Source organism: Sparus aurata, chromosome 14 (assembly GCF_900880675.1).
Source record: "Sparus aurata chromosome 14, fSpaAur1.1, whole genome shotgun sequence".
In the NCBI taxonomy this organism is placed as follows: Eukaryota; Metazoa; Chordata; class Actinopteri; order Spariformes; family Sparidae; genus Sparus; species Sparus aurata.
Genome location: NC_044200.1, coordinates 7,257,310 through 7,272,765, shown reverse-complemented (window position 1 = coordinate 7,272,765; position 15,456 = coordinate 7,257,310). Strand labels below are relative to the sequence as shown.

General features: G+C 42.1%; 1 protein-coding gene across 2 annotated transcripts in view; it reads right to left on the bottom strand.

The window, feature by feature from the left end:
• The window catches only part of ano2b (anoctamin 2b), a 74,810-nt gene extending 73,387 nt beyond the window's left edge, over window positions 1–1,423 (bottom strand). Inside the window, exon 1 of one of the 2 annotated variants that reach the window (XM_030440144.1) lies at window positions 1,035–1,423. In XM_030440144.1, the coding sequence (XP_030296004.1) occupies window positions 1,035–1,067 (33 nt within the window). In that variant the 5' untranslated portion in view covers window positions 1,068–1,423. The remainder of the gene's footprint in view (window positions 1–1,034) is intronic. The other variant, XM_030440143.1, reaches the window with a different exon arrangement.
• Window positions 1,424–15,456: the final 14,033 nt, after the last annotated feature.

The following is a 15,456-nucleotide window of genomic DNA, read 5'->3' as shown; positions in this document are numbered from 1 at the left end:
TTTAAACCTGCAATAACTGACACGACTTGAGATCACAGCATTAAAAATATCATTAGCATTTACGTTGATACGGTCAACTTGACATTAACAGTTAATATCCAGCTGTCACAAAGACACACTAGCATCTAGCAAGATTCATGTTTTGGTAAACCTAGCAAGCGTAAAGCTAATATTCACTCTCTTTTAGCTCTGTTTTTGGTCTCTACAATGGTCTATCCCTTTAGCTTGCTAACGCATCGCTGTGTTCTCCAGCTAGCCGTTAACGTGTCAGTCCACTGTTTGGGGCTCATGAGAAGGCAGTGTTTGTTGGGTTTCAAGAGTTTTGTTGCTAAAAAAAAAAAATAGAGGAAGAAAAACAGCAGCATGTGGCTAAAAACAACAATATTTGAGCAATGTGACCGAAAAAAAATTAAAAATTCTCATTATTAGTTCAGACTTTGAGTGTTTTGCGGGAGATTTACTGCTATTTCATAGTACAAGTAATCAGGTGAACTACATTTGTGCTGGCAGAAGTCTAATGTCAAGTAAAATAACAATATCCATTATTTTGGAAGTTGTCACCCATATGTGCACTCTATACAAAAACATACAGTTGCTTGCTTCAAAGTCTTGGAACTTTTCCTCAGGGTTTCTGTTTGCTGACACTTTATTATAAAGAATAATGCACTAGGAAGATGCATTTGGTTCACACTAGCTGGAGTTCCAAGAGGGCTCCCAAATGCTTAACAAAACCTCTGGGGGATGTTCCCACAAGGTTGCCAGAAGGTTGTAAATCCTTGAAAGAACCTGTATAGCACATTTCTAGTTAAGTAAATACATAATAAATAAATAAATAAAGACTGTATTTGATGTTGTCTGGTATACTGAGTTGAATTATCTCCTTTATTTCCAGAATAAGCTCCTGCACAGTGGTTTACAGCCAGGTTACAGCCTGCTATCAAAACTCTCAGCGGGTCACAGGTGTCGCCAACTAAACTCAAAGCAATGACGAGAAGGGCAAAAGAGTGTCGGCGGACGGATGCTGGTGTACTTACTGGGATCTTGTCTTCACCCGGGGAGATCTGCATGCTGGTGCGCTTTATAGACACACAAAGAAGTAGAAGAAGAAGAGGAAGAGAAGAGAGAGTGAAAGTTGGCGGCTTTCGAAGAAATGGGGATCCCGATTCACCGTCACCACTTTCATCCCCATCATCCCCCAAAATACACCCCGAAGTCACTCCAGGTAGTCCACAGACCGAAGAGGAGTGACGGCTCGTCGGCGCCCCTTCACATTGTTCTGTTAAAGACGGATCTGTCGGATTGAAGAGGCAGCGAGCACAGCCTCAGCAGCCCGATCACATGCTGGTGATACCCATCTATCCAACTGTGTGATCTGGAGGCTGCCTGCGCACCGCCGGCGCTTTTGGCACACGGCGTGCAACACTGTAAAAAATGTCCGGATGCAATATGTTAAGTAGTCTTGATGCCGACGCTCACACTGTCGTTTTACATAAAGACAAAAAACAACTATTTTTTTTCTTTTGTTGCAAAACTGGTGAGAATTCAATTTATTTTCTGTCGGGTTTCAAATGCTTTCAGAAGTCTCTGAAAAATGTTACGCCTTAAATTTCACCTGAAAAAAAAAAAATCCTTTTACAAGCTGATTTTGCAAAAAACAAAAAAAAAACATAGAACCAGTTTTCCTTTCTGGTGAGTATTTATTCTGTTTCTTGATACATTCAAGATGATTTATTTATTTCTCAAACATTTCTTAAAAGACAGGTTAAGGTGGATATTTTTTGCAGCGTGGAGAGACTGAGCTTTGACAGCCCCCTGATGTAACTTGGACAGAGACCTGTGTTGCACCATGATCACAGAAACATATATAACATGTATTTAAAGCATTTTGTCGCAGGATTATGTTTCTGTGCATTTTTTAAGAAGAAAACGTTCAGACGGCCTACACAGAAGACCTCAAACGCGTCTCACTCAATGACACACACTCAGAGAGAGAGAGAGCATGCATTCTGTTGGCACCATTCACCCCAGGCTTTACCATTAACCTATTTCTAATATCAGCCTTAAATCCTCAGCTGGAGTCTTCCCCCTAAACTAACATTAACCTTGAACCACTGTGCCCACACTTTTTACCCAAATTCAGGTCAGAGTCGGATGAATTCCCCCAAAGACCTCTTTCACAACTCTTATTTTGAAAAACTACAAGATTGCACACCTTGAGAGCCAGATTCAAGAGAACAGCTGCCTTCATCATCATCACTGATTGTAATATCTGAGGACAAGATTAATGAGATTTTTTTCTATTTTACGCTAACTCATAAAATGATGCAATGCTGTGAAATACATTACCCACAGAGGAAATATTAGATGATTAGCTCAGTTGCACAAGTTCCTTTCTTCATTTATTTAATCACCTGTAACAACGTCTGTAATTCCTCGGCCCATGGCTCCTCTTTGTAATGCTCGGCCTCCAAGATGGTGTAGGGCATGGGCTCCACTCCCATCCCGGACACGTCCTTGTTCGGATGGAACAAGGCGTCGCTGTGGATGGAGGAGGACTCGCTGAGTGCTGTGGACACTCGGATGAAGCCCGCACCGTTGGTCCATGTTTCTAGAGGGCATTTATTTTTTTTAAATTAAGAGAAATGAACATGTTTACAATTCACAGTCAAGCATCTTGATTGGGCTTTCAGTCATTAAAGACTGCACAAGGCTGAATGCTGAAATAACTAACATTTTGAAGGTTTCAGGAATTTGTTCACCAGGAATTATTTATTGCGCTGTCAGTCACTAAAACTCAAAAACATGGAGGAGGTGAAGAGGTACTTCTTCAGGCAGTGGGTCCAGTTTACTCTAGGTAAGCAATTCCCACCAGGGACACAACACAGAACTGAAACAGGGTGAATGTGGAGCTTCTTGGATGATTCAGCTGTATTGATTCAGGTGTATATTTCACATCTTGTCCTGTGCAGCATTCTTATTTATTTATCCAGGCAGATTCAACCACCCATACCAACGCTTGCTTCACATTTCTTAAAAACGGCAATAGCATGAACATAGAAGGGCACGATCCTTCCGCCATAAAATTACTGAGATAACAGCATGACAATAACAGTCATTTTCACACATTCGGTTGAAAAGATTTGCTGTCTGTGGCGGTCAGCTCAAAAACACTTTCTGCGACAAGAGGGTAAGGTTATTTTAAGAAAAACCTTCAGAGAGAACTTGACATTTTGGGAAATTATTTTTTATGTTTTTTTTGCTGGGAGTTAGATGAGAAGTCATCACCGTCCCCTGCTTAGACTGCAGTCAATAGCTGGTTAGCTTAGCTTAGCCAAACAAAAAGACAGGAAACAGGAATAAAAAGCTAAGGTTACCAAAATCTGCCAACTAGCACCCCTAAAGCTCACTAGCTATGTAAAATCTTATATCTTAATTGTATAATCTGCAAAACTACAAATAAATACAATAAAAAAGAAGAAGAAGAGTGGCAGCATGGCAGTCACTGCCCCCGGCCAAAAAATAGTCCCCTTTATGATCCTGCGTAAAGACACAACATGTCATTTTTATGTTTTGGTTTTTGTAATAAGGAATCAACTGAAATACACTGTGTTTATTAGAGAGCTTTGTGGGTTCCCCTGTTTCCAGTCTTTGAGCTAAACTAAGTTAAGCTAAGCTAAGCTAAGCTAATAGGTTGCTGCCATACTATAATAGGGAAAGAACTGATTGACTCCGAATAGGCAGCTGTAGAAACAGAACTACACCCGCTAACAGACAGAATGTCAACATTACAGATATATTCGGAGGGAATCCAATTCCAAAGTCTGACAAAAAAGAATGTACACTGTTGGTTGTACATATATATACATAGTGAAATAAGATATATGTGACCTACATATCACAAATGTGTTATTCAATTTCATTCATTCATTATCTAGTTTATTCTGTTGGCTAATATTGTACACAACAATAAAAACAGTCCCAACAGAGTGTTGAGGGATAAAGTGCCTTGCTCAGAAGCATCTTGAGATCTGTCATTTGAGAGTTGAAAGCATTACTCATCCGCTTTCTCACACGCGTTCCCTCAGTACTGTGGAAATTTGACGTGGCAGTTTCCTAATGGACCTCTTTTATCGCGGTGCGGTCTCACGATTTTCTGGGATTCGCGGATCGATGTGTTTAGCTGCTGCTCGTCGCTCGCTGGAGCAGCGGATATGCAAAGCGGCCCAGTGAGGCTTTGTTTCAAACCATGTGTCAGTCAATCGCACAAACCCCGCGTCTCAGAGCGCTATACAAAGGACGAGCCTACGTAGAGCCAAACTCCTCAACAATCAGACTCGAAGAACACAATGAAATACAAGGGGACAAAAAAGCGCAAGACGAGAAGTATCGCGAATGTTGTAGAAGTCTTGATTTCATTTTGCACGGCGCGCTGGAGAGACAAAAACAGCAGCAGGTGACTTGTGGCTCAGCCTCTGTATCGTGCTGATTTTTCCGCCGAGCCCTTCTCTGTCAGCGGTGACAAAACAGACATTACTCCATCTTCGTCAATTTGACTGCAACAGATTGCCACTTCTTTTCCTTTCTGCAATAAGGTTACTATGTGTGTGTATGGTTATTTTAGGGATACAGACAGCTGTAGCCATAGTAACACACCAGGCCACGTGCTGCGCTCTCATTTCAGCACCGCGGACAGCTCTCTCCCTGTTCCCTTCCCACCTTACTCTCCCTTCATATTCCACAACGCTTAAACATGCTGTACGATCGCGCGATCCGTCAGCCAGGTCAAGAGGAGAAAAACATGTTTGAAGAGTTCCCTATTGAAGCGTCTTTGAGCTGATAGGAGGGTTCGTCTATAGCAACAGTTGTTGTTGCCGTTCCTCACAGCTCTCTTGACAGCAGCTCGGTAGCCTGGAGGGTCAGAGAGGATGGGCCCGGGAACTGGAAGGTCGCCAGTTTGAATGTGGTAGGAGGGGAAATGAATGAGAAAATCCCTCTTGTATAAATAAAGAAGCAGGGCACAACAGGAAACCAGAACGAGGCTCCGTCGAACGTTTACAATTTTAAAATGAAGATAAATTGCATGTTTGGGGCGGTCTATCTCGACGAAGTGTCATCAGCCTGCACAAATGATCGACAAAGTGTAATTAATGCAGATATATGTAAAGACTAGTGTTTATTTTAGCTCAGAAATTATATTTTGCCACATTTATATTGTTATGTTTTCATATCCAATAACATAAAATCTACTTGTGCACAAAATACACTAAATTGAGGTTAAACTTTTGGCTTAGTATCCCGACGGTGAAAAAGGCTTCTTACATATTCAAATTAGAAACCTTTAAGAATTTCACACAGCCTCTGTTTCTGATTGTCTAAGATAAACACTCTCTACTCTCCCTGTGATTTCTAATGGCAGAGACAAAGGGCATCTTTGAGGGAACGGCTAATGGGCAGCAGCACTGCCACAAAGACTTAACGCTGATGCTTTTATCACATGCTGTCTCAGCTCGGGCTCCCTGATTGTATGGAAGCCTCTGCCAGGACGCAGCTGAATACATTTTTAACCCTGTCTCATTTCCTTTCGTGTTAACAGCCTCCTAATTAAAAGAAAATACTCGTGTATTACAGCTGGAATAGATTTTCAGCATTTTGAAGTGATTTACGAGATCTAGAAACACCAGCGTTGGAAGCACTACAAGAGCATTTTGTCCTCATTTTTAAAGTCTCCCTCCATTCCAAAATGTGCTGTGCTTTCTGTTACATGGTCTTTGGAGTATTGCTGTGAAAAATGCAGTATGTGCAGAGTTTGACTGAAGAGGCAGAAGTTTCACTGTGCCCGTCGTAAGGGTTCCCTGTGGAGTTTTTGACCTCCAGCAGTGCTATGGAGCTATTCGGTTTATTCTGTCTACTGCAAATGCACAAGAAAGCACGTGCGTATGTGCATGTGGATGACACAATAAACAAATTATGCTAATAGGGGACTCCCTAAACATTCTGTGTTTCGCCCAAGGGCAGTGCCTGTAGTGCTAGGTCACACAGAGTGTTGTATGCCTGATGAGTATTCTAATCAGGCCGCATTGGTTTACTCAACACGTGTTACTTCTAGGAGAGATTATATTTACATTTTTGTGATCATCACTGTTCTTGTTCAATGTAAAAAACAAAACTGAACGTTGGCTTGGTATTTTCATCCGAACCATGATCTTTTCCTAAACCTGACCAAGTATTTTTGCTGCCTAAACCGAACCAAGTAGTTTGGTAACCTAAACCTAACCTATTAGTTTTTTTTACCTAAACCTAACAAAATAGTTTAATTGCCTTAACCTAACCAAACAGTTTTGTTGGCTTAACCTAAACAAGTAGTTTTGTTACCTTAACCTAACAAAATAGTTTTGTTGGCTTAACCTAACCAAACAGTTTGTTACCTTAACCTAAACAAGTAGTTTTGCTACCTAAACCTTGCTAAGTATATTGCTTACCTAAAACTAACCAAACTGCGACTTAAATATCTCAAAACAACCAATTCACAAAGTCCTAAATTAAAAATCCAAACAATAAAACGTATTTTTACACACAGGACTCAGACTCAGATCGCCCACCTGAAAGTTATGTACCAGACCAATTCATCCATCACCATTTGCTGTGAAAGGACTAACGGTGCATCTTTTATTCTATTTCACCTAAAGGCCTACCTTTCCAACAGCTTTTCCAGTATAAAATCTCTCATACAACCAACCAAATGGTCTTACAAAGCCGGCTACTATTTTCCGTGCACATAAATAGACAGTCAAATACACAAGTCATTGAAATCAGAGTGCACTCAGACCACAGACAGAAACCGCCATGTCCTGCAAAACCAAGTATGTAGTGAGAGCCCGATCAGATCATTATTCACACACACAGCCGCCTTATTCCTCTGACATCACGCTCAGGGTGGGAAGCTCCAGTGTTGTAGTGCTGTGCTTAAGGTTGCAAGTCATTTGGATAAACAGTAACATCGCATTGCTTCCTGATTAATCAGCAACTATAAAGACAATAGGTAGTAAAAGTCCATAGAGAAACAGCACCAGCTTCAAGGTAAAACAACATATTTGATAAACTATTACATTCCCTTAAACAAAAATAAACGTTAGCATTCAGCCACTTCCTAGCTAACATTACCTCTGCTAGTGTCAATACAATAGGAGAGGCATACATTTATTTTAAAATAACAACAGACTTACAGGACACATTTATTTAAGTAAATTAAACAGTGGTTGAAAGCAAATACTAGCAATAGGTTGTTTTTCCTTGATTATGACCTCATCACATTTTCAGTTGCTGAATCGATCAGGAAGTGGTGAAATTAAACAGTCCGTCAAAATCCCTTCAATTTCACAACTTGCAACATAGAAACCAGCAGTGTAACATCCCAGCATTCGAGCTTCATCTGAGGAAAATGACCACTGTGTGAATATGATCAAATATTTCAACTTATTCCACTGATCTGGAGGTAATGTGCCCGGAAAGATGCAAAAATGGAAAAGGAGAAGAGTGCTAGCAAGTAACCATGGACGTAAACAATGCAAAATACTGCCTTGCTAATGTGTTGCGAGGATGAGACATATTCATCACATGTCACAAGGATGCATACAGTGTGTTCTAGTGAGTAACACTTTTTGTCAACATAACTTATATTTATGAAAAAAAGACATTTTCTGATGTAATCTCTGCTATAAAAAAAATATTTGCATTCTTATATGCTTTATTTTCAGGATAGAAAAGGAATGAGGAGGAAACACCATATCAGACACCGATTGCTATTCCACGCAGAGTATATTTTATGTCTTCAAAATGAGTCTGGAGGGAGTCTTTAACTTTCCTCACAACTGCACCGATGCAACTTTCCACATGTGCTATTCTTGGTAACAAACTATGTGTAAGCCTGGTTGCGGCTGCCAAAGGAGGGCTGCGAGTGCAACAGCTGGAGCGTCATTACTGGCTATCAATTGGCCGTCTCCAATATCCGTATCAAGGATACGGTATCATAATGACTCTGGAACATAAAACCTGCAGGAGGCTCAATAGTAAATCCTGACGTTGTCGAACTGCCAAAATCGTTCCCCTGCCGCAGTCAATATCGCCTGCCTGCATCATTTCAGAATGTTTCCCCTGGAGCAGACCAATAAAGTGCACTACAGCGCACAAGTTGCTTCCTCTGAAGTCAGCTACTCTGCTCCGGGCGGTTTTCGAAACAGCAGGGAGATGCTTTGTTTAGTCTTTTCCCTTTTTTGGGGCTGATGAGAGTGTTGTTGTCACTGTCCCGCTGTTTCGATGAAACTAAAAGAATGATTTTGAATTCAGAAGCTATTGGCTTCTTCAACTCAGCTCACAGTAAAGCCATGTAAACTAACCGGGATTACCGCCCTGCTTACAGAGCGGGAGCACGTGTCTGAGACGTGTCGTCCTTAAAAAAATGGTTCCTTCTCTTCAAATGAGGCGAAACAGTTCATCGAAAAGAGGAACTGAGAGCGACAGGAGCGCCACGTCAGCACAGAGGGGTCGGAATGAATAATCAAATTAAACTACAGCAGCCGCACATGCAACTGTATACCCTGCCTGCCGTACAGAGCTGCCTGTTGACGGCCGCCCCACACGGCTGACACACACACACACACACACACACACAAACGCACATGCTCACACACTGGGGGAAACGGGAAGGGACAATAGGCGGGTTACTCTACGGTGGTCCTGTCTAGTGTGTCCCTTTTTTGTTGGCTGAGGATACGGGAGGGACAGGCAGGACAGGCCACACAATGGGAGGGGTCCTGCTGGGTTTCCTATACGTTACCCGGCGGCACTCACCGACACAGGTGGAGGAGGGCGATCTGCGGAGAGCCATTTCACCTCAACTCTGAGTGACTCCGGCTGAGAGGCAGGCCTTGTTTGTTCCCAGTCAGTCAGTCAAGTCAGTCAGCCATGCCGGTTCGCTGTCAGGCAGCAGGTGAGAGGAAAGGTGGCGACACTCCCGACTGAGCAGTGCGATCCTCAGCTCAGCGGAGGCTTAGCTCCGCCGGGATAATGCTCGTCTCCAAATGGCCGGCTGCCTGGGAAGCAGAAACTCCACAACTCAGCTTATTGTGTACACTCTCTTATTTGCGCCGCACACCGGGCTTGTGATTAACAGACCCGCAGGCTGATTGGGTGTTTCTCAAAAAGGAATTAGAGCCACACACAGCCAGGCAGAGATTATTGGGCCTTCTAATGTGCGTTAATTACTGTGCCTTCTGTTAGGGTTTAGCTGCAAACCTGCGGGGTCTTCAGGGTCCTCTACATAGTGCTTAAGACCCGAGGAGAGGCATCCGTCTGCAAATTAAAGTTATACAATGAGCCGTTTCACTCATGGAAGGGAGATAATGACAATTCACATGAGGCGTGTGAAGCATGGACTATGGACTGAAGTGCCTCATCAAGACAAACACAAAGTCAGGATATTACCTGAAACAGAGAATTTATCTCCAGAAAAGATTAGGGAAAACTAATCCTCACCTTTATCTCGAGCAGGCTGGACGACTATAAAAGGGATTTTCTCTGATGTTTTTAAAAAAAGAGCTGCAAATCGCTCCAAACACAGCTGCTAGACTAAAGTTTGAATAAAGTCTGCATACAGCTACTGTGCGACCTCTAGTGGCTGTAGTTATTATAGCACCAGCAAAGGAGGAGGTCAGGTTAATTAGTATAAAGAGCAAAAAGTCTGCAAAGAGAGCCGAAGTCACGCCCCTTCTGGTGCACCCCATGGGACCTTATGTCAGAAAAAAAGGTTGTGAGGTAGTGAATGGAGAAAGACAAATCATTTCTCGATCCTGCTTGAATTGGGCCTGCACATATGATGTTTGTCAGTTGAAAAAGATAATTTTCCAAGTCAAGGAAGTTGCAGTTTGTAGTAAACTATCATCTCGTTTTGTGTGAAACCACTCAGTGAACTACTTCGTCTCGCTGAATAACTGGATGCCAACATGGATGCCAACTCAGCCCCCATCTATCTTGAGACATAGTTTTAACGTCATGCCGGGTTCTGTGGATTTTGCAGTTGACAGTTGACAGTTGAGGTGAAAATGACGAAGGGCGGCTCCGAAGCAAAAAACAACATTTTGTCATTGGCGATGAAGTCCGAAGATTCTCTGTCAAAGATTCCTTCGTACATGATCGCCTACTGAACAGTACATTGACAGTATCCCAGAGTTAAAGGCACCAGGTGGAGTTTCTGACCACTGGTGGCAGTATGGAGCTATGATTTGATGAATGGGTCCTTGTATGTTTTGTTTTTTATCTCGCGCTCTGTTGCTATAAGCACAAAGATGCATATTTACACTTAAAACCACCGATCAACAGATGATGGCCGCAAAGCACCATGAGACTATCAGCAAACATCAGGGAAGAAGAATACACTAGCCTTAGCTGTAGTTTTGATGCTGGTTACTGAAGGGTTTTTACCCCATTTTGCTTTTTCTGCTTCAAGATAACAATCATACTTTAATGATTTCAGCATTGTTTCTGGGAAATCGTGCTGCGGCAGTACAATTACTGAGTCCTGGCTGCTGCTTCCATGGAGAAGGTGCCAGTCAGAGGTGAGAGAGGTAGCAAATTTCAAATTCTAGTCATTGTAGATGGAAAACCGTAGTTGCTGAATTTACCAAAAAATGTAGCCAGAAATCCAAAGTGGCCCAAATGAATCTGCAGACTGTGAAATAATTTCTCAATGGCATAAACACTACCAGCCACCTACTATGTAGAATTTGAACTCATCTCCAACACTGCAATTTCTAAAATAGATGTGGCAGGACTCCAGTTTCGATCATTACTTAATTTTTTAAACACGTTTACAAAAAAATAAAAAAAAATAAAAAATAAAGAACACAGGAAGTAAGATAACCTATAGTACTAGGTACTAAATGGAGAAGGGGTAGGAATTAATAAGCTAATGCTTCTTCCTACTCCTTTTCAAACATACAAAGGGTATTATCATCTAGTACCTCAAGTGTAATATACTATTCACATGTTTGAAATAAAGCATTCATTCATTCATTCAAAATCGCAATACATTTACCTTGTGTGTTGTATCTTAGGTATAAGTTTGTGTTGTTCTTTTTTGCAGAAAATGCATCCTGGGAGCTGTAGTTAACCTTTATCAAAGAACCAGGTATTTTCTAACAAATTAAATTGAATCAATAATAAATAAGGACTACTTTTCCAATAGATCATGTGTAACCAGGTAGATGCTCTTATGTTGAAAGTCTGAATATAAGCATTGTTATATTTGTAATATGATACCTTTAAATCATTAAACTGCATGATCTGGTCCAAACCAACTCCAGAAAGATCTTACACTCGCTTAAACATCTTTTTCTTTTGTCTTTTTCTTTATTCTGTGGTGTGTCATGGAGAAAGACCTTGGGACGTTTGTGCTAAACAACATATACCGTACACAGGAGCGCTCCAGCGCAGCAATTAGCATTTAGATTAAAGCCAGATTGCCTTTGCGTCTAAATAAATATCTGCTGCTCTCCATGTGACTGCTCCCCTCTACACTGCTCTTTCCAGGCTTTGAGGAAGTTAATGAATAAAATAAGTGATCAAATTTGCTCTGAGGTTCTGTGTTGCACGTTCTACTTCCTCCCGGTCTAATTGCTTGGCCAACCTCCCTCAGTGACTAATTGCCCTACCTGGTGGTAACTGATGCTAAAATACAGATAGAGTGTGAGAGGCAGTGTCAAGTTGCCCGAGCACGTGCACGCCGGCGCGCATTCTCACACGCCCTCGTGCCCTGTCAGTAAGGGTATCTGATGTGGCACACTGACCAGCAGCGTCCACACACACACACACACACATGCACACATGCACACATGCACGCGCGGCCAAACACACCTCCACGTTAAGTCTCCAGTTACAGCGGGTGCAGACATGTTCAGGGTGTTAAATATTAAAGGCTGTAATATTAACGGCTAGGTGTTGTAATCCAGGAAACTGCTAAAAGGTCAAGTACGAAATACAGGCTGCCCCGTTTGACCATCGTCTTACGTAGCGTTCCAAGCTAGCACTTCTCAAATGTTGACCGGCCGGAGTCATCCAAGTTCAGATTCCATTGGATTCCAGTTGATATGCCCGGACATATAATGACCGGGTAACAAACTATGTGTAAGCCTGGTTGCGGCTGCCAAAGGAGGGCTGCGAGTGCAACGAATGGCCTCATCCTGCATCAAAACTGAGGATTGACATATCCAGGCTCCCTCCCTGATAACTGACATTAGCGTGGTATTACACGTGTCCATGTTGCATATATCAGAGGTACTGTTCTGTTTTGCATTTGCTTTCACAAAGCACTAGTTCTTATCTGCTTTCTGTCGATTAAGTTGAGGGGATTGATACCACTGTCGTGATGTAAATAAAAGGCTATAGCCAGTAGGTGGTTAGCTTAGCCTGAAGAGCTAAACACTTCTAAAGGTTACCAACCACCATGTTATATCTCATTAATTTGATATGCACAAAAACCAAAGTTCAATGAAACAATTTGAGTCTTGACTTAAAGGTGTAGTTTGTAGAATTCATTTTTGACATTTAAAGAGTCTTCACTGACTCATATTTCATGCTTAAACAAACTAAATAAACAAACTATTTTTATTTTCATGACTGAATAAACTGAATAAACAAACTGACCTCAGAGGACAATTTCATACTGTTTCATTTTGTTTTACATGTGGCGGACCCTGCCACCTTTTCTAGCTTCAAACAGTGTTCTGGGGACCTTACTGTCCTCTGAGAACAGCTTGTTTATTCAGTTATGGAAAAAGTTTGCGTTATTACCTCAATGACATTGTAAATATTAAAATTCTGAGTTTTAATTTCTTCTCCAAAACTACGCAATACCACTTTAACTCACACTACCCATTCTTGTCTGCTATTTGATTCTGTGACATTTCATGCCAACACTATACAGATCATTTGACAGACTACAACCTGGCGCTGACCCGGGCCGTAAGTAAAATCCCGATTGTTGACCATTCGAACGGTTAATCAGGTGTTTCCTCCTCAAACTGTATGTCGAACTGAAACAACAAGCGATCTGGCAGAAACTTGGCCCAAATTTAAAATCAATTAGCGACGACCACTTCTGTTTCCGTCAAAATCGAGCCTACCGTATTAAATCGCAAAAATTGTCAGACCCATTTTACGATATGTTCACACTGAATGTCTAAAACATTTAGAGATGACAAAATTAGAGTCCAGGCAAAGACACGGCTCAGTGCTGGCAGCCACAGTCACACTGATTCACTATCAACTTGATTAAAACATTTGAACGAGGCGCCGTTTAGCTCAGTTGGTAGAGCGCGCGTCCCATGTGCTGAGGCTCTGCAGCGGACCCGGTTCGACTCCTGGCCTGGGTCCCTTTGCTGCGTGTCACTCCCCCTCTCTCTCTCCCTGTTTCCTGTCATATCTTCAGCTGTACTATTAAAAAGGCCAAAAAATACTACATTTAAAAAAAGAACATGTGACTTCTTGAACATACGGTTATTTAAATGGGAAAAAAAGGCAGGAGTTTCAGTCACACTGCTAACCTTCACTGTTTTTATGCAGCTAGCTAGCAAACTGCTACAGGAACAGCTGGGCTAATTAGCTAAAAATAATGCTAATTAGAAGAAAATAGACTAAAAGCAGTGTGTAAAATGTACCTTACAGTCTACCGAACTGGGGTCACCCTGTAGTCGACAGCATGGAGGAGAAGAACCTTGTTCTCGCTTCCAACTGAACGTTTCTGGACAGTGTTGTTCTTTAATCACCCTACGCGCTGTAGGCGTGTTGTTAGCCGGGTAGTCAACCCTGTTATCATGGTGTTAGCTTTAAGTCAATCATAGCCGACGTGCAGCTTCTTTTTCTTCTCTCACCGCACGGCGCTGAAAAGCACACTGCCAGAGAGATACGTCGTGTGGACGCACAGTTTGGGGATGTTAGCTAACCCTGCCCTTGTGTCAGGCACACCTTGCTATCCGTGGCCACCCCTGAGATAAGCCCCTGGTGCAGAGCTTCGCTGCTAACGACAAACAAGATGTAGGAATTGTTTGGTAGCTATGGCTCATACATTACAACCATACATCACACATTACATTATATTTCACTGCTAAGTGAATGCATGAATGGAGATTTCTTCAGCAGCTATACAGGTCACACAGACACCCTGTGAATTCAAAGGGAAAGCATCAAATCTGTTATTTATTCCTCAAGCCACTTACAGGCAGCTGCCATAAATAGACTGAAGTGCATCGCTCCCACACATCATAATCATATGTACATTCAGTCTTACACAGAAGAGCATACAGAATATAATATGTAAACACAGATCACACATAAATGGGTATTTGAGTACTCTTGCTCTGAGCCTTTAGCTCCACACATCACCTGGACCAACGACCTAATATGTGCTAATTAGCGCTACTTAACCTCAGCCCAAGTCCGACCCCATAATAACCCCATAATAACCCATGGGAGACGTGGGGACAAGCGACAAGTCGTCACCCTGAAGATCTGAAACTTCAATTGTTCCTCAATAGGATGGAGGCACGGGAACACATTAGAGTACATATGAGCGCACAGAGAGAGTGATTTCCCCCGTCGGCTGATCTGGTTCACGTCTTCCTGGAGAGGAACCAGAGATAATAGAGAAAGAGAGCGAATCGATTCTCGATGCTCCAGTTTCTTCCAGTTTCCTCCCACACCAACCTCGCACACACCTGTCAGATCCGAGGACGTGATTCCACTAAAGCTACAGAGCACGAGAGAGAAACAGTCGCTGTTTTTAAAAGGTGTCCTGCAATAGTACCTCTGTATCACGGATCTGTAAGTGATTTCATACCTTGGTATAACTCGTACTGTGGTACTTCACCAGCAGCTTTTTCTGGATCCTAAAATTACAGCTACAAAATTAGTAATCAGTTGCAAAACAATAATTCTTATTTCACCAAAATAGTAATTGTTTTGTTCCCAGTATGTTTGTCAGCAAGCAAGATATGTAATGTTATTAAAACCATACAAATGAAACTAGTGAAGAAGAATGAATGGTGATCAGAAGAGAAGGGTTGTAAAGACGTTTTCCATGCTGACAAAAAAATAAAAATTAAATGAGATTGCTTTTGGCCACATTGTCATCAACAACAATCACGTAGAACCATCTACCGCTCAATGTCAACAAAAACCAAGGAGCTGATAGCAAAGACACACAACCTTGTGGACATCATTGGAGTGACAGAAGGGCATTCTTACTGGAAACATCAAACACTGGCTCGAGAGCAGTTAATTTAAACCTCCAAGAGCATCACTGGTATCCATCTACAGAGCATCGGCGACAATCGGTGAAGTGAGATGTCGACACAGAGCCCAAAGAATACAAAACAACAACACCCACCCCAGCCACAGTGTCTTCAC